General features: G+C 37.7%; 1 protein-coding gene across 7 annotated transcripts in view; it reads left to right on the forward strand.

Annotated features, from left to right (window-relative positions):
• LOC129771387 (WD repeat-containing protein 47) overlaps positions 1-27,669 on the forward strand; it is a 245,836-nt gene that overhangs the window by 173,769 nt on the left and 44,398 nt on the right. The window contains exons 1-2 of one of the 7 annotated variants that reach the window (XM_055774978.1): positions 23,270-23,478; positions 24,676-25,825. The exons of 5 other annotated variants lie outside the window; for them this stretch is intronic. In XM_055774978.1, coding sequence (XP_055630953.1) covers positions 25,389-25,825 — 437 coding nt within the window. In that variant the 5' untranslated portion in view covers positions 23,270-23,478; positions 24,676-25,388. Of the gene's footprint in view, positions 1-23,269; positions 23,479-24,675; positions 25,826-27,669 lie in introns of those variants that run through there. One more of the 7 variants, XM_055774979.1, reaches the window with a different exon arrangement.

Below are 27,669 nucleotides of genomic sequence, written 5' to 3' on the forward strand. Positions count from 1 at the left end.
TACAAATAAATTAAAATAATCAAATATCAAATTTATAGCGCAACGCGGATTTGATAAACAAAATAATGCCAGCAGGAGGAAACCACATGTTTCGTTTCCTTTTCTTCAATTGTTCTATATAGCTCCCAAGATAAGTGCGCCAAAGCTAGCGCATTAGACGAAGGAATAGAAGTAAATATTTATTGCCGGAAATTAGCTAGATGTTTCCCACTTTAACCTTGGGAAGAATGTTTTGATAAGACCCAAGGCGAGATCGCTGTATGGGCCACTCGAGAGGTGAAACAAATTGTTTATTCAGGGTGGCGTAGTGGAGGATAAGAACAGGAAAATATAGATAGGGATTCCTTTGCTCGCAATCAGCAAATAGTTAGATCATAAAATCTTCACCAAATTGAGCCCCTTTAGCGATAATGAAGGATGGAAATCATGGGATGAATTTTATGTAGCAAATATGAAGGCAGATAACCGATGCAGTTTCGGATATCTGAGTAGGAAAGGGAGATCTTTTCTCTTCCTTTCAATTTTAAGCTAGAGTAAAAATTCGTGTATATATAGTCCGGATTCTAACTCAATAAGTTAGTTCAATTTAGTTAAACAAACCAAAAGGTTCATGATAGCAAGGAAATAAACAGTTCAATTTTGGAAGCAAACCAAACGTATATATAGGGTTGGGGAAAAAGAAATTTCGTATTTCTGATCGAAATTTGACGCTTTATTTAACATACTTAAAATTATCCAATTTGAGTCAAATATCCTCCGTTTTGTTCGCAAACTTGTTGCCATTTAGAAGGCAACTTCATTATCCCCCTTTTATAAACCCGTCCTCCTTATTTGCAAAAAACTCAGACAGCCAGTTTTCGCAAGCCTCTTTTGAGGCCAACTTAGTAACACCAAGAGTGTTTTGCATGGACCAGAAGAGATGATGATAACTTGAAGCCAGATCCGGACTATACGGTGGGTGCAATAGGACCATCCCATCCGAGCTCCCGTAGCTTCTGGCGGGTCATCAAAGATATGTGAGGCCGAGCATGGTCCTGGTGGAAAACAACACCATTACTATTGATCATTTCTGACGGCTTCTGGTCAATCGCCTGCTTCAAACGGTTGAGAGTCTGGCCATAGTTAAGCAGCTCATAGTGGATGATTCCCTTCCAATTCCACCAAACACACAGAAAAACCTTCCTGGCCGTCAATCCGGGCTTGGTGATGGTGACTTTTTTCGCTTTAGGTTGTCGTACGTGATCCACTTTTCATCACCAGTCACCATCTTCTTCAAAAATGGGTCGATTTCGTTCCGTTTCAGCAGTACATCGCAGGCGTTGATTCGGTCTAAAGGATTTTTTTGTGTCAACTCGTGTGGCACCCATACATCCAGGTTTTTTTTGGAATCCAATCTTCTGAAAATGGTTCCAAACGGTTTTATGGTCTATACCCAGTTCCTGGCCAATTAAGCGAGTGCTCACATGCCGGTCTACTTGGATGATTTCAACGATTTTATCGGTTTCCACGACGATTGGCCTACCAGTACGGGGTGTATTTTTGACAGTCACTACACCAGAATGAAATCGATCAAACAAACGCTGTGCTGTGCGAATCGTTACAGTATCGGCTCCATAAACTACACGATTTTTTTCGGCCGCCTTCGTTGCAGTTTTACCTCGCAGGTAGTAAAAACGTAACATATGGCGAATTTCTTGCTTGGTGGACTCCATCTTTGACGCACTATAACTTGAGATTGAAAAGGACAATCACAACACAATCAAAACGACACTTGTAGCACAGATTGTCGTCTTTAAATAGCCGTATAGTATGACCCGATGTGATAAGTACAACACAAGATATGTTTAAGTTTTGCCATATATTGACAATGTACATTTCTTTTTCCCCAACCCAATATTTCTCAAAATCAAGTTAATCATCTGAATCAAGTCTGTCGAGTCCAACATCCGCAACGCCAGAACTCCTAACAGGGAAGAAGTTCGAAAACACTGGTAAGCATAACAGAGCAAATCTCAAACCGAAAAGCAGACCACTTACTTCCCTTGGATGGACCATTTTGGAGCCGTCGGATTCTGAAGGGTTAGTTGCTGCCCTAGTCGGGATTTGATGGAGTCTAGGGGCTTAGCCCATAAGAGAGCCCTTGAGGCGAAAAGATATCGAAAAGTAACAAAAATCCAGAGAAATAAGTGCCTTGGCTAACAATATCCATGATATAACCGCAAGGTTGACGTAGGACTACCGATGGCTTAGTAATCATTTGTTTGTATAGACTAAATTATTTATTGAATGAAACAATTTACGAATTCAATTAATTCAACATATATGCTTTGTGAGTAAAGAGTTTGAACGAATTCCATGTTCGGTCAATGCATGCATTGTGATAAACTACGTTCTTCGCAGCAAGTAAACTTAATTAATCTGACCGTTTGTTGCCTTTTTACGTATGGCATGATGTCTTGATCATTCCATTAATTCATTAATTAACAGAAGAATTTTTAAACGTTCATTGTAGTTCACATTCCTCTCTGAAGTTATTGCATCTCTCAAGTGTCAGCGCTTTGCTTGTTTTGATGAACTTCAGGCACTCAGTTTCGATTTTGACATGTACGTTGAACACATATTGTTGAATCAATCGGAGATATCGCAGCAAATAATTATCAACATTTCACCAAATGATTTGCGTAGAAGTGTAGTGAGCTGAAGATATGAAGACACATCTTCCAGGGCCCTTTTGAATAATCGAGCCAAAGCGCCAAAGCTGTATGAAAACCAAGAAAATCTGTAATCTGTGTCTACGGATTCTTGGTTTCAAAAAGCCTGAAAAATCTGTATAATTACAGATTTGGTAACCCTGCCACTGACTGGACTAGTTCATCAATCATCCTCGCTGGTCAACGCTAGTCAATTTATTTTCTAGTCACTTCATTTTTTGTTGACGGCGAGTGCCGAAGCATTTCTAGTCGAAGCGAAGCTACTGAGAGTAGAGTCGGTCTTCATTTTTCACCTTCGAAGATTTCCGGCCCTGCGTACGGATAACGTCAATAATTCTGCAGGATCCTCTCAAGTTTGGCTTTGATATTCCTTTTAAAAACAAAACATATGTCCTTTAAACATCGAAATCATTTAGTGCATGAAGTTTTACGCTGAGAGTAAGTCAGTAGTAACAAAAAGAGAAAATCCCATGTTGCTACAGGTGGATTTATCGTTTTTTTTTGCTTCATCGCAGCGTAATGGATTCATACCACGAGAAACAGAAAGCTTGTAGAACGAATTGCATCGAGCTTGGTTTCAGAAAATGATGAACATTTTCGAGTGAATAGATGGGATGCGAATGGTAGAAGAATTAATGCCAATGCGAAAAAGATGGTAATTTATGTATAGAACGTGTCCATCAGATTGTGGTTTTTGTATAGCTCTCCCACACAGCCATAAATATTTCGAGCCGAGATTCATTCATTTATGGCATTCTGGTGGACGCATTTCGCGCTATTATTCAAAAAGTTGCTGCCACTAATTACGTGTTGGCGCCTTTCGCTTTCGTTTCATCGCCGCTCTGCTGTAAACAATATCGAGCGTGCAAATGGGGCTAGTTCCGGTGGGAAAAAGTGACCCATCGGAAAGAGCTTCGGATTTCCGCACCCCTTTGGTGGACGACGGCTTTTGGCTTTTTTTCTTGCCATGAGCGAAAACTGATTTATGAGATCATTTCTTTCCCGATGGCGATGGAGTTATGCAACATCTAGCAGATTTCTGCTGGCTCACGTTGCTGCTGCATGTGCTACCGAGGTGATGCCGAGGTGGGGTTTATAGTGGACGATATTTTTACGACAAATTAATAGTGTAGCTAATTCATTTCATCTGGGGGAATTGTCTAGTGCTAGTTGTGCAAGATACATGGATTAAGAGAAAGTGTTTTCAGTTGTCTTTCATTGATTAATCGATTCGGATAAACATTGATGAACCCGGCTTCTTTCTTTCCCTTTTTTTTCTTTAGACACAAACTCGGACCACCAAATTTGATCTTCAAACATTATTACTCAATGAGTTTAGACCTAGCATTATCTAGTATACCATATTATATGAAGATATTATGTATGATGAATGTTTTCCGGAGTCGGGGATATGCTGCAATCGTTTTTTTTTGTATGGCAAATCACATGTTAAACACTACCGCGAGAAGATTTTTTTGATTTTTTTGCGAATGTTATTAATCTCACCGTTCGTGTTCATTATTACGGCGATTCACAGGTTTGTACAATGGTACCAATTTGACGCTCTAGTAAAACGAGTGAATGACGAACGCGAAACAATACACATTTGTCACTTTGGCTTTTGAATCCATCCAAACGGGTTAGATGAGATAATATGGAACGTTTTGTAATTGCTTCATGTTGCATATATGCAACATGTGATGTGGGACCTTGGGGCGTATATTGACTTCTCTTTTAATGATGCAGAAATTATCCCACCAATTGACAAAGATCACGGTCGTTCGTTCACTGAGCACATGTTGAGCAGAAAACATATGTCAACCTTTTTCAACTTTTGTAGACTCGAGACAGATTGCTGTAAATGATAATTATTTTTAATAACCCAATATTGAAGAACCAATTTGTGATGTATGTAAATCCAAAAGAAATAATGTGTTCTTTCTCTTTTTCCAGGTAAATTTGTACTCCACAACAGACAGAAATAAACAGGTATCATTCTTCATAAAAATGTCAACTTTGAAACATGATGAATGCATGCATTTACGAAATGAAGATGCTACAATTGATCTTCCAGTTTTTAATATAATTACCATGAATTTTATCGTCGTTTATGATGCTCGGATACAATACAACCGCTCGGTTGGTTCCAATACAAAAAATAGATGAATGACAGCCATAATTGGGTGGAACTATCGAAAGAGTTCAACTGGACAGGTTTGCTGTAAATATCTTGCTTCGCTCAACGCAAAAATAACTTGTTGGTTGTGTTTTTTTTCATTTGTTTATCTTTCGATCGTCTATAGCGAGCATAACGTCGATTCAAGACATTGAACTTGGATAATTAATTAGCAAAATTGCAAGTTGCAAGTTTTGGCAAGTTGCAAATTTGAATTTAATGTAGACGCTGTACCCATATTGATTTAATTACATATATGACGAATTTCATGCCAACTCTTAGGTCTTAGAAGTTGGCAGCACCATCTCAGATAGCAGTGAATCGTTGTAGGTTTAAAAACACAGGTCATTTAAGTAACTTTGCATACTCGAAATATTCAAAAAAGAACTAGACTATTTTTGGAAAGGGCCAAAAAAATCTTCTTGATTTTCACAATAAAATATAATAAAAAAAATTTAATACAGGTCGGACTCGATTAAATATATTCGACAACATTTTTTTAACCAATAATTATTTTCAAATTCAGTTCATATTTTAATAAGATCTAAAACTTTGTCGAATACACTTATTGCTATCTTGACTTTAAACAAAATTAGGATTAGTTGCATGTTTTTCAAAGAAAGAAAAAAGTGCCCATATTTCGATGTACGGACGACTTGCTGGAAATTGTAGAGGCTATTCATATATTTTTTTAAGAAATTGAAAAAAATATGTTTTTGAGAAAAATATTTTTTTTATTATTAAATCGTTTACAGGCTCAGTTACATAAGTTTAAAGGAGGCAAACTCCTATCTGTATGGTTACAAGTATATATAAACATTTTTCATTAATTTTAATGTTAATGAAGTAGAGAACCGATTACTCGCGGTTTGCTCAAGTTTAGAAGGGTGACATTTTTTTCAGGAAAAGGATGGGATATAAGGATATGTCGACAATGTTCACACTCACATTCATCATACTCAATTCCTAAATTAATTATATCTAATATGTATTCACATTTCACCTTATTCTATTGTTAGTAAGAAGGGATTTGATTTCTCGTGAAGGAAAAGGAAAAGGAGAATATAAGGATTTAAGGAAAATCACACACGAAGATCGATAGCTTTTAGGAAGACATATATTTGGGACATGTAATCAAGGTCTAACCGAGCCAACACATCTCTCACCGGCACATTGGGCTGCCTTCCTCTAGCCCGAAGAGAGTTTTCTAAATTCGATCTGGCAACAAGATACTCCTCGCACGACCAAACAACGTGTTCGATGTCGTGGTAACCTTGGCCACAAGCACAGATATTGCCATCGGCAAGATTAAAGCGAAAGAGTAGCGCGTCTAACCAACAGTGATTGGACATGAGTCGAGAGAAGGTGCGAATAAAGTCCCGACTTAAGTCCAGACTTTTGAACCATGGTTTGAGACTAACCTTAGGGATAATCGAGTGAAGCCACCGGCCCAATTCATCTTCGTTCCACTTACGTTGCCAGTTAGGGATGGTATTTTTACGGACTAAAGAATAAAATTCATTGAAGGCTATTTGACGCTGATAAATATCGCCTTCAATTGCACCTATCTTTGCCAATGAGTCAGCCCTCTCATTACCCGGAGCAATGTGAAGGGACCCAGACAAAGGTAATGACATAACAGCGTCTGGTTAAAGCACTCAAAATTTCTCGTATTCTCTCAAGGAAGTACGGCGAGTGCTTTTCCGGCCTCACTGAACGGATAGCTTCGACAGAGCTAAGACTATCCGTTACAATGTAATAGTGTTCAACAGGTCGTAAGGCGACGCTGTATTGCTGCCAATTCAGCAATATACACTGAGCAAGGATTCTGAAGACTGTGGGAGGTGCTAAAAAATTCGTTGAACACTCCAAATCCTGTGGACTCATTCATAGAGGACCCATCAGTAAAGTACATATTATCACAATTGACACGCCCATACTTTGCATTGAAGATCGTAGGAACGATCCCCGATCGATGATAATCTGGAATTCCATGGATTTTCTCCTTCATGAACAATTATTTCCATATTTTTTTCAGGAGTCTTGTACAGAGGAATGCATAGAGGAATTGATGTAGTCAGGAAAACAAACACGGTTGGGAATATACGAAGAAGGATCAACCTGCATGGAGATGAATTCATGATATGAGCTCATGAATCCAGAATGAAAATTTAGCTCGATAAGCTGCTCAAAATTTCCGATCACCAATGGGTTCATAACCTTACACCGGAGGAGGAACCAGAGAGATAATGAATTGAAGCGATCTTTTAGTGGGAGTACGCCTGCCAAAACCTCGAGACTCATGGTGTGCTTTGAGGGCATACATCCCAACGCAATACGGAGACAAAGATACTGAATTCGCTCGAGTTTAATGAGGTGTGTTTTGGCAACTGATTGAAAACAGAAACTGCCATACTCCATCACTGAGAGAATAGTTGGTAATTGTACGGAGAAAGTTTATTCTTTGTTGGCATTTTTTACTCAGATACCTAATATGGGCCTCCCAAGTACATTTGGAGTCGAACCATACCCCAAGATAATTGAATGACATAGCATGAGTGATCGGTTTACCCAAAAGTTGAAGCTTTGGTTTTGCTGGTCTATGCTTCCTAGTAAAAACCACCATCTCTATTTTAAAAATAAATTTTAATTTAAAAAAAAATTCAGCGACATGTTTAAAAAGTTTTTTTTTAGAATATTTCAAGTATACATAGTTATTTTAATGACCCATGTGATTACACCCACAATGTTTCATTACTATGTCAACGAGCAGTCGAGTTGGCATGAAATTCGTCATATACAATTGCATCGAAAACAGCACCAATTTACCGGGTAATGAAAAGTACAAAATAAATTTCATGAAATTATGCTTCGAACCTCCAATGTCTATTTTTATGCGATAACAATGTTACAATTATCGAGGTGTTGTAATCAGGAATACCCAAGCTGATTATATAAATACTAGCTGACAAACTTCGTTCCGCCAAAAATTTGTTTTTTGTTATCAATACTTTCAAACATTCACGTTTTCTTACCATGAGCAAGTTCATGGGTCCAATCGCAGAACTGTTCATTTATTGATCTTCTAATCGACCCCGTTTTTGCATGGCAGCTCCCTCTTAGAGAGAGTGGGTGGAGTGTCTAACCACCGTAAAAACATTTATTGCACCCTAAAACCTCCACATGCAAAATTTGGTTCCATTCGCTTGACTAATTCTCGAGTAATGCAGAAATTTGAGTTTCATTTGAATGGCAGCTTCCCCTTAGAGAGGGGGGTGGAGTGTCTAACGACCGTAAAACATTGCGCCCTAAAACCTTCACATGACAAATTTGGTTTAATTTGCTCGATTTCTCGAGTTATTCTCGTATATTATATTTATATTTGCTCGAATTCTCGAGTTATGCAGAATTTGTGTTTCATTTGTATGACAGCCCCACCTAAGAGTGGGGGAGGAGTATCTTATCACCATAGAAACATTTATTGCACTCTTGAACTTCCACATGCAAATTTTGGTTCAATTTGCTTGATTAATCCTCGAGTAATGCAGAAATTTGTGTTTCATTTGTATGGCAGCTCCCCCTTAGAGGGGGGGGGGGTGGAGTGTCTAACCACCGTAAAAACATTTATAGCACCCTAAAACCTTCACATCCCAAATTTGGTTTCATTTGCTTGATTAATTCTCGAGTAATGCAGAAATTTGTGTTTCATTTGTATGGCAGCCCCCCTCAAAGAAAGGGGAGGAGTGTATATTCTCCATGGAAACGTTTCGTGTCCCCTGAAACATTCGCATGACAAATTTGGCTCCATTTGCTTGATTAGTTTTCGAATTATGCTGAAATTTGTCTTTCATTTGTATGGTAGTTTCCCCTTAGAGAGGGGGTGAGGTGTTTAACGACCGTAAAACATTTATTGCGCCCTAAAACCTGAATGACAAATTTGGTTTCATTTGCTTGATTAATTTTCGAATCATGCAGAAATTTGTGTTTCATTTGTGTGACAGCCCCCTCTTAGAAAGGGGGTTGGAGAGTCTAGCCACCATAGAAACATTTGTTGCACCCTAAAACCTTCACATGCCAAATTTGGTTTCATTTGCTTGATTAACTCTAGAGTAATGCAGAAATTTGTGTTTCATTTGTTTGGCAGCCCCCCATAGAGAGCAGGGTGGAGAGTCTAACCACCAAAGAAACATTAACTGCACTCTAAAACATTCACATGTCAAATTTGATTCCACCATTTGCTTGATTAATTCTCGAGTAATGTAGAAATATATATATATATATATATATATATATATATATATATATATATATATATATATATATATATATATATATATATACAACTCATACAACTCATACAACTTATACAACTTATACAACTGTTACCATATGACTTTATGGAACGAAAAAAGTTAGTCCTCTTTTTCAGGTAGTGTTAAAAAATAAACAGTTGTAAAACACTATTCTTCAACAATCTCAACTCCAAACAAACTAACAACGGCAAATTCCGAATCCAACTTTTTTCCGTAATGCGTTCCGATGTTATGCAATGATTTCCTTTTGATTCATATAACCTTGCAGAAATAGATAGGTACGCGAAAAGGAAGAAAACAATCAAGCACAGAAAACAAGGTTTTGCACTGCCAGTCCAATCTCAAGGATAGATCTCAAACCATTTATATACCCCACAAACTGTATTCATCGAAATCAAAATTGATGCAGGTGCAATATTCCGTAAGTATTTACCAGCCGATTTTATGTCAAAGGAAACGGAAATCGATCGAGGTCCACACGAACGCGCAACTTGCAATTCCATCATCAGGCAGGCAAGAGGCAGGTTATTTGGTGATTCTATTTGATCGCTCAAATTGCTGCTGAAGCAGCCCAACGTGGCGAAGAAGGTGAGATAGAAATCTTCGTCGACCGCGAGTTTTATGCTCCAGTGGTTTCGAGTGGTTTGTCACACCGCTTCCGCTGTTCGCGGGGCCTCACGTATAATCATCATAACCTGAGGAAACTGGTGTGAGAAGGCATTAATCAAGCGAAGCGTAAAACCTGTTGAAAATGAAAATCAACACTTCCATTGACAGCTCTAGTAGCACGCACATTACCTCGGATCGAATGAAGCAACATTTGCAGGTGATGGTTACACTACGACCCTAATCTATTAATGTTTAAGAACGTTTCATTGTGTTATTTCTAAAAATCTTTTCTTGGTGTGCAATAGATTTTTTTTTGTACAGCTCCACACATTCCATTTAAACGACGATTCAGATTATCTTAGTATTTTTACCTGGCGGTTTCTAAAAACACCAAGAGTAGAAACACATTTTCGATTTAACAACAAAAACAACACAACCACAACCCCTCCAGAGACAGAGCTTCGGGAGTTTGTCAACCAGAAATTTTGCCCATAAGACAGCTGTGTGCAAATACACTTTCACTTAACGCCTCGCGCATGTTTGCGGTGAAATGGCGGAGAGACAGTGATTTTCTGTTATAATTTGAACTTCTCTTCTGGTCTTTTTTGGCGTGAATAGAACGTATACCTGAAGAAGTAGCTCAAACACGAAGTATTTTAGATTCTATGTTATTTATGGATTTATGAACATAATTCATGAAATATTTTCTTTCATTGTGTTTATTTTTCAGACTTGATTACCGATAATCTAATGTTCACATATACACATATGTTCACATAAAATAAAACTTGTTTGTTACATGTACTTTGGAACAATATAACATGAATTAGTTCCAAGTACTCTGGATTCTTTTTTACGCTTACGATTTTATTTTGCGCGAGAGCGTTTGCGAGTGTAGTTGTGACGAGTTAGCGGTTAGTTAACTTAGAACAATAGTTCTATTTTTTCAAAGAAAAAACTAGCTCATTGGCTTTGATTTGATATGTCTATCGTCTGAATTGGCCATGTAGTTCAAAAGGTATACATTTTTGAAAAAAAAATTAAGGAATAAAATTACCCTTTTTGACTGAAATCTGATAACTTCTACATCGGTTTGGCATGTAATGGTGGTATATGTGCAATGTCACTTCGTTCCATCACTCAGGGATTAAAGGGTGTACCATTTAAAATTCGCACAAACGAAATTCGAGTTTTTATCCGATTATCACCAAATTTTCAGGGAGTAAAAAGAAACAAGTTTTGGCATCATTCATTTGATTTATTTCGCATTAATATCCGAATGCGCGGAGCTTGGCCTCAACCCCAGCCATAAGGTTCTGCACGACCTCAGAATCGACCATTTTTCGCATATTAACCCATGCTTTCTTCATTTCGTTTACATTCTTCACTACTTTAGGTCGTTTTAGAAGGTGCCCCTGCATTGTGGCCCAGTGTTTTTCTATTGAGCGCAGTTCCGTAGTGTTTGAGGGCTTCAGATCTTTCAGCACGAAACCGGCATCATTCGCCTTATACCACTTTAGCATGTCCTTCGTGTAGTGGCACGATGCCAAATCCGGCCAGAAGATCGTCGGACCGTCGTGAGCCTTCAGAAGAGGGAGAAGCCGCTTTTGGAGACACTCTTCCAAATACACCTGTCTATTCATGGTGCTTGCGGTTACGAAAGGTGTACTTCGCTTTCCGCAAAATCGCTTGCACAATTAAGAACTTCTTGGCGAAATTAGACATCCGGAGGTTCTCGGGAGGTCCGAAGGTTCTCGGGAACATTCAACTTATCATTGGCAGTCACATACAGGTTTCCTGGAATCTGGTTGAAGTCCGCCTTCAACTGTCTCGCCATCCATTCGGGGAATTCTGAACCTGTTTTGTTCTCTACAATGAAGGAATATTTGGATGATGAAAAGACGTTGTGAAAGATATTATGATTTTCGGGAGTTTATCATTAAATTTATCACATTCCAGACCGAAGTTCTGTTTGAAAATTATCATAACCTTCATGGTTTCAATATTGAGTTGTGACTTTCCCGTTGTCCACATATTGTTCATGGCAGAAAAAAATCCTTTTAGTAGGTGCGACACAAAATTAGAGCAATCTCACGCTCAATCAGACAATTTTGATGCGATCCATTTTTTATGTAGAACTACGACTTCCGTTAATTTAATCACGTTATTTACGTTACTAAATACTTTCGCTACGAATTAATGAATTAAAGAATGATTTGCACACCAATCGAATCGGAAATATTGGAAACATTGTGATTTTCTAATCCTCAAAGGTTTTGAATTAACGGAAATTGGAAGCACATTTTTTCCTGATGTTGAGAGGTTTTATCGAGATTTTGCACGATACATAGGAAAAATATAAGGAAAACCAAACAGTGGTACAATTTTGTTTGATAAGAGCACTGGCTCAGCTTTCATCAACACCTGTTTCTACAAAACTATCCAGCGGTTCTTTAAAGCTCCTAAAACTTGATTTGAATAATTTGGAATATTCGATGTATTCTAAAGTAATATCCGGCGTTATTTGATTTTTATAACTTTTTTATATTTTTTTTTGTGATTCAGGGTACTTATCATTACTCGAAATTGTTGAGAAATCAATTTAGGGAAAATAACAGTTTCAAAACAACGTTAAAAATCTCCAAAATTGAGTTCAATATTGAAATTTATGATAATTCAAAACATGTCCTCATGTTATTTACTCGAACTCTTACACTCTAAAAATTTCCATCTCTGTAAATATCCGCACCATCCGATTTGCAGCTGATACGAATTCTGTGTTAAACATTTTTATCTCATAAATTATAACTTCTTCAATCATTATCCACTTATCAAGCAAAATACAGGGTCTTTCAGATTAAACGTTCACGAAAAAAATCGAATAGCTCCTTATAAAATTTATTTTCGCTCCGTCGATGGCAACACTGCATTTCCCACTTCGGGGCGATAATATTCGGCTACTCGTTCAGTCTGATCGGATGGTTTTTAGTTTCAAGATGTACAATTTACAAGAACGTGTATTTTTAGTGAAATCGTTTTACTCGAGCAACCGAAGCCTTAATGAAACTTTGTTCTCTTATAGTAAGAATTTCAATATTTCTCGTCGTCAATTACTTCCTCTGCGGATACGTGAAGGACCGTTGCTATGTTAATAAGCCACACAATTTGGAGGAACTTAAAGAAGAAATAATTCGAAGCATCGAAGTCGTAATGTTAGAGTTGTGCATGAAGAATTTTGTTCGCCGTTCAAAACGCGTTATCGAAAAAAGGGGTGACCACATCGAACATGTCCTAAAATAAGCTTTATTTTCGTTTTTTTAAATAAAAATCAGTTCACTTTTGTAGAAGTTATTAAAATTTGTTGCGTGAGCGTTTAATCTGGAAGACCCTTTATGTTCATCTATTTGACCTGGTTATTTACTAATGCTACTTTGAATATCTGACCATTTAGAAATGAAATTTAATACAATCCTTTTTTTATCCCATTTATTTATTCATGACTCATTAGCATTTTTTAGCTGTGATTGAGCCGAATTTTAATCGTGTACATGTCACATGTTTATCATATCTAAAAATAGCACATTACACAGTTGCAATTTTTCGGCGTAAGAGTATTTCTTCTATAACATTTAGGCGTAAGAGTATTCCTTCTTTTCTTCCATTATCCAGTTAGACCACCGGACAGCGGAGACAGTTGATATGATCATTGTTGTGTTATTAATAGATTAGCAGCCCGCTGTTTCTTCCAGAGCAGAGCAGCTGCATGGATGAACGGATCTTATTCCGACCGTGGATCGATCTCCATCGCTGATAAGTGTTGCGTGGACGTAGTTAATCTGTAATAACACAAAGATGGTCAATGAGGGCCCTGAGTTTTGAACTCACGATCGATCGCTTACTAAGCGAACGCGCAACCAATGTGACCACGAAGATCCCCAATATAATCCTTAAGACATTCTATTGTGTTTCTCCTAGACTAGCCTTCCATTATTCAATCTATTTCAACGCACTATCGAAAAAAATTTCACAGTTTCAATGAATTTAGCATACTATGTTTCACCTGAACTAGAGTTCTTAGAAAAGTTGGCACCTCGCTAAATGAAAATACTTCTCCCCTTTCACGTTGAAGAATTTTAATAAAATGATCAAAAATAAAAACAGCTTCAGCAACAACCGTCAGGTTAACGCCATATGAGCCTTAATAGAAATATATATTTTGGATAAAAAAAACATTGTTTCTGTCAACAAAGCCAATTGATGTCTGAAAGGTCGATAACCGATCTCTGGTAGTAAGCAACCATAATTTGTAGCACGGGTTTCCGAACAAATAGGCTGGCGGAATGCACGGAGGAAGCTCATGGAATGTCCAATAGACAGTTCTGATTTCGGAAAAAGAAATTTACGGATCTACGGGGACGGCTTCAGAACCACTGTCCTTAACACTAAGCTTACGGACGATTATCATACACTGCAGTCGCTTTTTACGCTGGAATACGTTCCGCGTAAACTAAAACCGCGTAAAAGAAAATCGCGTAAATTCCAAAATCTGCGTAAATTCCAAAATCCGCGTAAAAATAAACTGGGTCATTTTCAAAATCCGTGTCAAAATCTAACAAACAGTGAATTAGTAGTTTAAAATGCAACCCACCCACTCTAACAATTTATTACCTATTTTTTTTGCATGCTACAATCATGCTATGTGTATCTCAGCAAAAACTTGTATTTTTGATTCCAATGAAAGTGTGTATTCCGTTTGGGTTGGATGAAATATGAGTTTTTCACAGCAATTGGGATTTTTTTTGACTCAAGCGTAACTTTTGAAAAAGGCGTATAGATTTTAGTAAGAGAAATCTTTGATAATTTATATCTCAAAAACTATGAGTCATACCGAAATAGTGTCTTAGAAAGAGTATAGAGTATTGATGGTTGAATATGAAAAAAATGTACACTGAGAAAAAAAATATTTGTTTATTTGTTTATTTGTTTAGATATAACATTCATCTGACAAAATCGTCTTAATGAACAAAAATTAGTATAATAGTCGAACAAAAACATAACATTAAAACATAACATTAAACACATCGGGATTCTCAATTCGGTTTCTGAAGCGTAGTGATGATTCTCCAAAGTCATAAAACTGCTCTACGGATGAAAAGGTTCTGATCATTTCCGTGACCGGTTGCAGCAAAAACGAGGATCGTAGAATTCTACTGGGAGCGCGAAAGTTCATCTTCTCGAGCAAGTTAGGCGCATCGATTTCACCACAAAGAAGTTTGGCAACGAAGGTGGCTTGTTGAATACGCCTACGACGCTCAAGAGTATTCAAGTTCAGTAAGCGACATCTAGCTGTATATGACGGCAGGTTCCGTGGGTCACGCCAAGGCAGATTCCTAAGCGCTCTACGGATGAACCATTTTTGAATCCGTTCAATCCTGAGGATCCACATGTGTTGGTACGGGCTCCATACTACAGATGCGGTTTCAAGAATCGGCCGAACAAGCGAGCAGAAGAGAGATTTCAGGCAGTAGGGATCAGTAAAGTCCCTAGAGATTCTCGAAATAAACCCAAGCTGACGATTGGCCTTGGATATCAATGCAGATCGGTGTGCGTCGAAAGTGAGCTTAGGGTCGAGAGTTACGCCCAAGTCATTGACCTGACTGACTCTCTCCAAGATAATATCATCGATCGTGTAGTCGAATATAGTTGGTTGTCTTTTTCGATGGAAACTCATGATGACACATTTATTTATACTGATAATTAGTTTGTTCAGGCGACACCAACTCACAAACTGGTCAAGCAGGCTCTGTAACCGTCGGCAATCCTCGAGGGTTTCGATGGCTAGATAGATTTTCAAATCGTCTGCATATATCGACACACAGTCACATGCTAGAATAAGCGACACATCGTTATAGAAGATCGCGAACAGCAGTGGTCCAAGATTGCTGCCTTGCGGAACACCCGAAGAAACAGCAAACGGAGATGAAGTGTGAGACAGGAGCTTGACACGGAGCGTTCTTCCAGACAGGTATGATCTCAGCCAGTTGATGAATTCGTCGGAAGCACCAAGACGGGATAGTTTTCTCAGTAGGATGCGATGGTCAATTCGATCGAAAGCGGCTTTTATGTCGGTGTAGATAGCATCAACTTGAGCGCGTTCCTCTAGACGGTTGATACAAAACGACGAAAACTCGAGGAGATTGGTGCTAACCGAGCGTCCTGGCATAAAGCCATGTTGTACTGGTGAGATATAACGCTTAACTTTGAAAAAGACAGCATCGTTCACGATCAACTCAAAAAGCTTGGAGGCGGCAGATAAACTGGTTATGCCACGATAGTTAGCCACGTTACACTTATCACCTTTCTTAAACACGGGAAACATAAAGGAATGCTTCCACACATCTGGAAAAACCCCTTGACTCAGCGAAGCTGTGTAAATACGGGAGAGCGGTAAAGCCAAAGATGTAGCACAGCGGCAAAAAACTATAGCTGGAACGCCATCTGGGCCAGGAACTGTTGAACGTTTCAATTTTTTTACGCCCTTCTCAACCATCTGTGGGGTAACGACGAATGGTCCCAAGTCTATCAAACTCTCTGGAATGTTAGCTGCAGCTCTCTCGGCTTCTGACGGGGTGGCTGCCTCAGCGACAAACACCGATGCAAAGTGTTTTGAAAATAAATCGCACATTTCAGAAACGGAGGACGATTCCTGAGCGCCCGAGAACACCTTAGACGGGATATCTGCTGTTTTTCGCTTGGAATTGACAAACTTCCAGAAGCTCTTTGGATTTCTACGCAGGTTTGTCTGGACACGAAGCACGTATGATTTGTAGAGGGCACGGTTAAGGCGTCGGTATACGCTGCTAGCGAGTTGAAAGTTGTGTATGGTTTCAACAGTTCGTCGACGGCGTAATTTACGTTGGCAAGAATTTTTGTCGCGCCGTAGAATGCGAAGAAGTGGAGTGCTCCAAGCTGGAGACATTGGAGGTTTCCTTCGTGGGGTATTCGTCACGAGCCAGCTGCAAACGATTTCGCAAAAACGCGTCGCCATGTCGTTAACGTCCTGACCAAGAGCGTTCCAATTGTAGCTACTCAGAAACTCGTTAAATGCAGCGAAATTAATTTTTGCGTAATTCAACGCTTGTTCGCTTTCGTTCCGATCCTCAACGGCCAACACTGCTCCTCTTGTATCCAATAATGATAATACTAACGGTGCAAATCCACCGCTAGCAGTGGCGATACAGATTCGTTGATAGCGATGTTAATATCGGGAGCACAAAAAACCAGATCCAGTGTTCGGCCACGAAAATTACGAATGAAGTTGCGCTGCTGGAGACCGAGAAAGGTGATTCCATCCAATAAAACAGCACTCGCCGCAGAGGTTAAAGACGGATTCAGATCAACAACAGAGTTAGCATGTAATTCCCATGCAATATGAGGCTGATTGTAATTGCCACATACCAATACGGTGTCATCAGAAGACGCACGGTCACACAGCTCACGCACAGAAGCCAAATGGGAATCATAAACCCCCACGTCACGACTGCGGTCGGGAGGAATGTATACTGCGCAAAGTAATATCCTTTTCCCACGTATGGTAGTGGAGACACAAATCTGTTCCAAAGAGTTTCCATTCCTCGTTTGAACCGATACAGCAGAGAAGTGACGAGCTACTGCGATAAGGACACCACCAAATCTGGACTTGGAACTGTTGGAAGGACTACGGTCACAACGGAAAACGTTAAATTCAGCTCCGAATAGCTGTATGGAGTTGATGCTGTCGTCAAGTCCGGATTCAGTCAACATGATGACGTCGTAATTACAATCGCATACTGCTACATAGAGATCGTCAATTTTCGTCCTCAGGCCGCGTACATTCTGATAATACAGCCACATAACATTGGAAGTCGTGTCGTTGCCCCTAGAAATGAGAGGCAGATCAGGTTGCGAATGGTGCTCGATTGAATCGTACTCGCCTAGAGTGGCACGTTGCAAGATTTTATTAGTACTCTTTTTTTTATTTACAAAATAAAAAATCAATTTGCAATATCCAAAATACAAATTTATTAAATATTTTTTTAAATTTTTTCATACAAAATAGAAGTCATGCAGTTTCGAAAATTCCTAAAAATTCGATGTTCCACAAATTTCGTCAAAAATAGTTTTACCATCTTGGCCCCATTTTTAAAATTTTTCTACATCACTTCTATTTTATATAAAAAAATAGAAAAAATTATAAAAAATACATATTTTTTGAAATCGCAAATGGGAGGCGATCTGGCGTAGTGGTAACATCCATGCCTCTCACGCTGAAGGTCACGAGTTCAATTCTCACTCCCGACATTCTTCCAAAAATGGAAGTACAAGTGATGAACCAACCAAATGAGTTGAAAATCACTATAATACAGATAAAAATAAAAAAAAAGAAATCGCAAATACAAATTTCATTTTGTAAATAAAAAAAGAGTACTATTTTTGTTCTCAGTGTATTTTGTTTTCAAATTAAGCCAACAATACTCTATAACTCTTTCTTACACACTATTTCGGTACGACTCATATTTTATTGAATATAAATTATCAAAGATTTCTCTTACTCAAATCGATACGCCCTTTTCAAAAGATACGCTTGAGTCAAAAAATGAACCATGATGATGTATTTGGAAAAGTTGTTGTAAATTATAAGCAAATTAATAAAATTTAATGAACATGACGGTATAACACGACAAACATATTGAAAGGGATTATTTACTATAAAAAAGACAATAAATTAGAAATATTTTTTTAAATATTTCGAGAATGGCTACATTTAGAAGGAGATTGATAATAACCTTTTTTGTTTTTAATCACATCAGAATTCATAATTTGTGGCTAAAAATGATTGCTAACATACAAAAATTCGAAGTTTCGAAAATTCCTAAAAATTCGATGTTCCACAAAGTTCGTCAAAAATAGTTTTACCATCTTGGGCCCATTTTTTAAATTTTCTGCATGACTTCTATTTTGTATGAAAAAATTTAAAAAAAAATTTAAAAATATGTATTTTGGATATTTCAAATTGAATTTTTATTTCGTAAATAAAAAAAGAGTACTAATTTTTTTTCTCAGTGTACATTTTTTTCATGTTCAACCATCAATACTCTATAACTCTTTCTAAGACACTATTTCGGTACGACTCATAGTTTTTGAAATATAAACTATCAAAAATTTACTCTACTTTACTCTTACTCAAATCGATACGCCCTTTTCAAAAGTTACGCTTGAGTCAAAAAATTCCCAATTGCTGTGGAAAACTCATATTTCCTCTAACCCAAACGGTATACACACTTTCATTCGAATCAAAAATACTCATGTTTTGTCATTTGTCGATTTCATTTGGAATTGCTCATCTTCTTTTATTTCTTTATTTTTTTTTCAACTACTAATCAGTGATACAATACACTTGGGTTGGATGAAATATGAGTTTTTCACAGCAATTGGGATTTTTTTTGACTCAAGCGTAACTTTTGAAAAAGGCGTATAGATTTTAGTAAGAGAAATCTTTGATAATTTATATCTCAAAAACTATGAGTCATACCGAAATAGTGTCTTAGAAAGAGTATAGAGTATTGATGGTTGAATATGAAAAAAATGTACACTGAGAAAAAAAATATTTGTTTATTTGTTTATTTGTTTAGATATAACATTCATCTGACAAAATCGTCTTAATGAACAAAAATTAGTATAATAGTCGAACAAAAACATAACATTAAAACATAACATTAAACACATCGGGATTCTCAATTCGGTTTCTGAAGCGTAGTGATGATTCTCCAAAGTCATAAAACTGCTCTACGGATGAAAAGGTTCTGATCATTTCCGTGACCGGTTGCAGCAAAAACGAGGATCGTAGAATTCTACTGGGAGCGCGAAAGTTCATCTTCTCGAGCAAGTTAGGCGCATCGATTTCACCACAAAGAAGTTTGGCAACGAAGGTGGCTTGTTGAATACGCCTACGACGCTCAAGAGTATTCAAGTTCAGTAAGCGACATCTAGCTGTATATGACGGCAGGTTCCGTGGGTCACGCCAAGGCAGATTCCTAAGCGCTCTACGGATGAACCATTTTTGAATCCGTTCAATCCTGAGGATCCACATGTGTTGGTACGGGCTCCATACTACAGATGCGGTTTCAAGAATCGGCCGAACAAGCGAGCAGAAGAGAGATTTCAGGCAGTAGGGATCAGTAAAGTCCCTAGAGATTCTCGAAATAAACCCAAGCTGACGATTGGCCTTGGATATCAATGCAGATCGGTGTGCGTCGAAAGTGAGCTTAGGGTCGAGAGTTACGCCCAAGTCATTGACCTGACTGACTCTCTCCAAGATAATATCATCGATCGTGTAGTCGAATATAGTTGGTTGTCTTTTTCGATGGAAACTCATGATGACACATTTATTTATACTGATAATTAGTTTGTTCAGGCGACACCAACTCACAAACTGGTCAAGCAGGCTCTGTAACCGTCGGCAATCCTCGAGGGTTTCGATGGCTAGATAGATTTTCAAATCGTCTGCATATATCGACACACAGTCACATGCTAGAATAAGCGACACATCGTTATAGAAGATCGCGAACAGCAGTGGTCCAAGATTGCTGCCTTGCGGAACACCCGAAGAAACAGCAAACGGAGATGAAGTGTGAGACAGGAGCTTGACACGGAGCGTTCTTCCAGACAGGTATGATCTCAGCCAGTTGATGAATTCGTCGGAAGCACCAAGACGGGATAGTTTTCTCAGTAGGATGCGATGGTCAATTCGATCGAAAGCGGCTTTTATGTCGGTGTAGATAGCATCAACTTGAGCGCGTTCCTCTAGACGGTTGATACAAAACGACGAAAACTCGAGGAGATTGGTGCTAACCGAGCGTCCTGGCATAAAGCCATGTTGTACTGGTGAGATATAACGCTTAACTTTGAAAAAGACAGCATCGTTCACGATCAACTCAAAAAGCTTGGAGGCGGCAGATAAACTGGTTCTATTTTATATAAAAAAATAGAAAAAATTATAAAAAATACATATTTTTTGAAATCGCAAATGGGAGGCGATCTGGCGTAGTGGTAACATCCATGCCTCTCACGCTGAAGGTCACGAGTTCAATTCTCACTCCCGACATTCTTCCAAAAATGGAAGTACAAGTGATGAACCAACCAAATGAGTTGAAAATCACTATAATACAGATAAAAATAAAAAAAAAGAAATCGCAAATACAAATTTCATTTTGTAAATAAAAAAAGAGTACTATTTTTGTTCTCAGTGTATTTTGTTTTCAAATTAAGCCAACAATACTCTATAACTCTTTCTTACACACTATTTCGGTACGACTCATATTTTATTGAATATAAATTATCAAAGATTTCTCTTACTCAAATCGATACGCCCTTTTCAAAAGATACGCTTGAGTCAAAAAATGAACCATGATGATGTATTTGGAAAAGTTGTTGTAAATTATAAGCAAATTAATAAAATTTAATGAACATGACGGTATAACACGACAAACATATTGAAAGGGATTATTTACTATAAAAAAGACAATAAATTAGAAATATTTTTTTAAATATTTCGAGAATGGCTACATTTAGAAGGAGATTGATAATAACCTTTTTTGTTTTTAATCACATCAGAATTCATAATTTGTGGCTAAAAATGATTGCTAACATACAAAAATTCGAAGTTTCGAAAATTCCTAAAAATTCGATGTTCCACAAAGTTCGTCAAAAATAGTTTTACCATCTTGGGCCCATTTTTTAAATTTTCTGCATGACTTCTATTTTGTATGAAAAAATTTTAAAAAAAATTTAAAAATATGTATTTTGGATATTTCAAATTGAATTTTTATTTCGTAAATAAAAAAAGAGTACTAATTTTTTTTCTCAGTGTACATTTTTTTCATGTTCAACCATCAATACTCTATAACTCTTTCTAAGACACTATTTCGGTACGACTCATAGTTTTTGAAATATAAACTATCAAAAATTTACTCTACTTTACTCTTACTCAAATCGATACGCCCTTTTCAAAAGTTACGCTTGAGTCAAAAAATTCCCAATTGCTGTGGAAAACTCATATTTCCTCTAACCCAAACGGTATACACACTTTCATTCGAATCAAAAATACTCATGTTTTGTCATTTGTCGATTTCATTTGGAATTGCTCATCTTCTTTTATTTCTTTATTTTTTTTTCAACTACTAATCAGTGATACAATACACTTATACATATTTCGTGAAATGTCACATCAATTAGCATATTGAATTTTTACGCGGTTAATGTGTGCCGTGTTAAAAAACGCGTACATTTCGAAATCCGCATAAAAAACCCCGTAAATTCCGAAATCCGCGTAAAAATAAATCGCGTTAATTCTAAAAACCGCGTAAAATAAAACTGCGTAAAAAGCGACATCAGTGTATACCTATTTCTACGAACACGAATCATTTTGACGTGATTCATTGAGGTTTTCAATAATACCAATTCAAAAATTTGAAATGCGTCAAAATGACACGTCCCGTAATCCTAGTGTTGAGTGATCCAGATTTTTATTTTTATTTTTCAAAGTTATACCTGAAAACGTTGCAAGTGATGGATTGAGATGTCATTTTACAATTTCATCGCATCATCGCATAGAAAACAAAAAACAATTTTTTTTACGATTATCATAATCATTACTTCACCATCGATTTAAAAATTTCCGTTCAATTTGGAGTTTCAAATCCAAAAACACCACAAGATTTGTTTCTTCAACCTTAATATGTTCTTTCCATTTTACTAACACAAGATATTCGATACTGTCTCCTCTCGATACCAGATTGTTGCAGAATCAGCTTATTTTTGTTATCAATACATTTCATCAGCTGGTCGTTCGCAACAAGTTATACAGTATTTTCTGGTGTGTGCAACATGTAATGAAAAAGTAGTTCTTTTCTACAAAGATAGCTTTGATCATTGATCATTGCAGGAAAAATGGTACTGTGAAATGTTTTGGATGTATAAAAATAACAGCAGTTCGCAAAGCTTAAGCCTCCAATACTGTGGAGCTTCAACGAGATTCCATAAGTAGAGTTCGAGCTCATTTTAGCAACATATCGATAGGTTGCAACTAAATATTTCGCGTGAACAATTGTATAATATCTAGAGAACAACATATTTCAAAATGCATATCCGAGGAGATTTCTTAAGTACAAAGGTGCTAAAAGGCAACATGTTTCCGTTAAACCAATATGCTGAAACTGGCACACTTTGATACGCCCATATCGGATTTGAAACAGAGTGTTCTTCTCGAAGGCATGATTATTTCAGTTCGAGCGGATCGGCGGAAAACCCAGCGAAAAGTTTCGCGGGCGCCGTTTATTGCTGCAACTCGATCGCTTCCATACCACCTGCTGCTCACTGTTGTTGTGGCTACCTGGCGAAAAACGCTAGGCTCCATATACCCAAGCCTGAGCGGCAATAATTCAGTACTTGCGGAGCTCTCTCGTCAGTCGGACGCGTTGTGGCTTTTTCGTTGGCACGGATTGCAACGGTGCGAATTAATTCGATTTCGCGCTTCAATAGGATTTCGTTTCTTGGCATCCTTATTGTTTACTTACCTTACGTTAAGATTGTGGGATTGGAATCTGTACAAGTTTTCTGGTGATTTGCGGTTGTATGTATAAAAAATATACTTAAATATGAAAGGAGTAGTTTTCGCCTTAATATATCGGTAGATCGATGGATATGAACTGACAGTGTATTATTGTGAGCTATACTACAATTGAAGTGGTGATCTGTAGAAAACAGGAAAAATAAAATAACTGTGCTCCATCTCAGGCTATCGCGCCTGCCTTTTCTCGGGTTTATGTTGTGTTGGAAGTGTTTGTGTGCAAGCATTCAGCTACTGGCATAAGATACGAATACCTGATGCCATTGCATTGGCCATGGATTTCAAAACATTTGACTGACTCAACAGGTTGTGGTCGATGCGGTATAATTACACGAAAATAAATTCTGTGTTACAGTTAGTTCCTCCGTGTTTATTTCATTTGTTTTGTGGAGTTTTTCTTTTCATTTCGATCATAAGCTTGTGGAATGGATAATATTTGTTGATTGTGTTATGGTTGGAACTATTGGATAGAATGAATTCGTATTAGTTTATGATGTGACTATTCTGGGTGATGTGAGAAGTTGAAGAAAATTATGCGAGTTTGCACAAGTCGACAGTGTTTGGATACAAGACGAGTTTCAACACAATTACCTCAAACTTTTTGAATATGGTTTTGGCCGTTGTTAAAATGTGCCCTTGTCAGCTCTCTTTGTTTTTTTTTCTCGAATAGTTAAAGAGGAAAACTTGATAAGTTGCTTTAAAAATTTGACAAATGATTTCAATTGTTATTGGTATACGAATGATCCTTTTGACGTCTTGAGAATTCAATAAGTTATGTACAAACATCTAGCTTTACAAAACCACAATCATTATTCGCTGGGAAGTCAAAAAAAAGTGCACAAGGAATAGGATATAATTGTTTTTATCGCTTGAATCTTTTCCAACTGATTTAAGAAATAATATATTGATTTATCAGAATCACCTCAACGCGATTTGTAATGAGTAATGAGAAGATAAAAGAAACTGAAACTGAGAGACTAATTTTCTTCGATTTTCTACCCACTCTCACAAATGTTCACTTTCAAAATTCAATGCTAATCCATAAAATTTAACGTGACAACTGGCAAAATAAAACATACGAATACCTGATGGAAAGAAAACAACATAAATACACAACACTAACTCAATTGTGCTGCGATTTAGGTTTTGCACCTGAAATTAAACTCATCTCTATCTTATGTTCTGCCACACTCTCTTCAGAGTGTTAAAATTGCCTACCAGAATCTAGCTTCCGAACGACGAGTGTATCTTTGTGAGCATCGCGTGCAAAGCACTGCCAAATAACAATGTGAAAATTAGTGAAAACTCATCAATGACAACGATCTGCAGATTAACACGCGAACGGGAAATGGGTGAAACAATGAATTCATGACGTTTTCTGTGCGGAAACAAAAGCAGTTCAAAACAGCAATGCGCTCGGTTTTGGAAGCATATTAAGTGTAAGCAGTGTTCCGGCCCGAAACGCAATTAATAACGCGAGAGAAGTTTTGTGGAGCGTCCCAAGCGCTTGCTAACCAACATCGTGCCATTCGAGTGCCATCTGTGGCAAAGCTGCGGTTTCACGCTGTGGTCAGCTCACCGATGACGATTTGTTTTGTTTTTGTTTTTTGTTTTGTTTTTTCGTGGTGAAGATTTTGTCCCTTTCTCTCACAGTGGCTTATTGTGAAACTTGAATTAACGTGACAACGTTACGAAATCGTGATGTCTCCGCGAAAACTTGTGCAAGACTGATTCATCGAACCAAATCGACGAACTCTCAAACTTGAAAGGAAACGAAAACGAACTTTTTGGAAAGGAACTACTTCTCACTCACTCTCTCTGACTTAACTAACGTGAAGAGCTAGTTGTTTTCGATGGTGAAAAAATATTCGATCTGAATGTGATTTGCTGAAGACGCTAGCAGTTAGCGAGATATGGTGCTCACGACGACCCGCTTCGATCGAGGCTTCAGTCTAAACGGAATGGCCGAGAAGCGCTACTCGGATCGTCGGTTGAGACCATGGCCGCCGACCTACGCGGAGAAGTTGGCAAAGTCCCGCTGGATGTCGGAAAGTATGGAACTGGGCAGTGTAGTGATGCGGAACGGGGGGCCACCACCGGGTGTGGTTGTTCCCGGAAGTATGTTTGGTGGCAGTACCGGGAGTTCGACCGGGTATCGGTATGGGCCACCACCAATGTTGACCCGACAGAAGAGCGACATGTTCCTGAATATGAAATCAGCGGCCACTGCGTACGATTACAACAACAATTATCTGATCAACAATATTGCGGCGCGGAAGGTGAAGAACATCGCTGGCATGACTGCGGTTGTGGATAGTGATAGCAATTTGGAGGAAGCCCGACGGACGAGGTAACGTATCTGTTTAGTTTATGTCAGATGAATCGTGTGGAATTCAGAACTGAAGATGATTAGGTGGGAACAAAATTTTTATCAGACTTTTTTTTCAAGTGACCTTATGTCACTGCGATTAGTTTTGTTTTGAAAATTTGTCAACATTTTATAATTTTCAGTTAACTAATTTAAATAAAATGCACTTTCATTTTGAATCGAATATTTTTGGGGCCTTATATAATGCTACTGGTGACGATATATAAATTCCATTCGCATGGTAGAATTATTCCGACAGGGATTTTTCGCTTTGCACTCTAGGATTTTTCGCATGGGAGGATTAACAACATTGCGCCATTTAAATATGGTCGTACACGAAAGTGAAGTGTAAAGTTTCCGGTCAGACGAAGCAATACAACATTTTAAGTCGTTTCGACATGATTCATCTTTTTACCAAGGCTAGAAAATAAATGATAGTCGCTGGAGACTAATTTTTAGTTTTTTGAAGACTGAACAATCACCCAATCATGAATTTAAGATTTAAAAAAATGATGCCGAATGCCTTAAAATAGCATTAAACATCGAGATCTACTGTTATCTCGAAAATTTTTTTTTTTTTCAAAAAACAACTTTCCCAAGTCCCAAGAAGTTTTGACAATTTAAAATTGTATATGAAATTATATATGTTACAATTACCTGGTTAATTTTTGAAAATTTTCCGTAGCCCGTGTTCATTTATAAATAATCTCTCAACCCTCAAAGGCATTACGGAAAGAAAAGAAGACTGCAAGTTATTTGTGCATACACTAATTTCTAAAAATGACATAGTGAAGTTTCCAGCACCATTCCAATTTCCGCATTGTAATTTTTTATTTTACTTCGTAATTTTGTTGCTCTCTCATGTTGTAATGATTTAATCTTATTTATCAACAGAGGATTCGACAAAACTTATAATCTGATTTGTCGGAATTTTTCCTTCTACATTCGGGTAAACGCCACATTCGGATAAATGTAGCATTCGGGTATATGTTACACACGGGTAGATGTTGTATTCGGGTGAATGTCGCATTCGAGTAAACGTTTGTTCGGGTGAATTTTGCATTCGGGTATTAGTTACATTCGGGGGAATGTCATTGGGGTAAATGTGCTTCGGATAAACGTGTTTCCGATACGTGGTATTCGGGTGACTGTAACACAACCCAAATTAATACCTTTAGTCGAATTTTGACATCGCAACAGTCGTATATATAGTCAGCACACTCTCCCCAGCTGATTTAGTATAAAATTGAGGCCTCGGGAACGTTCTGGAGTCTTCTTTGACATATGTCTCAACTTCCATCAAAATGCAGTGTTATCCCAACCACTGCATACACTCATTACTGCGATATGGAATAATAGGGTCCTATTATATAAACTGAGTCGATAAGAATTTTGCTCGTTAGCTCTATTTTACTATTATAGATGCCGAGCCAGTCGATAGCAACGACCGAGTGTGAGCTATCGGTGCAACTGTCAGAATTCTACGAGTTGTTTGGTTTGCTTGTCGCATAAATTTAGAGAATTATTTTGTTTTGGTTTGCGTCCCTGATGTTTTCCTTTGGATAACGATTCAGAAACTCCTAAATATATGCAATGGCAACAAATGAAATTCGAGCTCGGTAAGAGATTATCTCGATTCGATTTATATAATAGGGCCCATAGTCCTACATCCTACATCAGACTTGTTTTCTGACTTTTCTCTTCTTGAACTGCGTCATTCTCGACTATTAAAATTATCCACAGTGTTATTAATGACACTGAAAATATCTATTGTAAATCACTAGCACACCACACGGCAAGAATTTAATGATATGTCGGGCAACAAC

This window comes from Toxorhynchites rutilus, chromosome 2, assembly GCF_029784135.1.
Source record: "Toxorhynchites rutilus septentrionalis strain SRP chromosome 2, ASM2978413v1, whole genome shotgun sequence".
Lineage (NCBI taxonomy): Eukaryota > Metazoa > Arthropoda > Insecta > Diptera > Culicidae > Toxorhynchites > Toxorhynchites rutilus.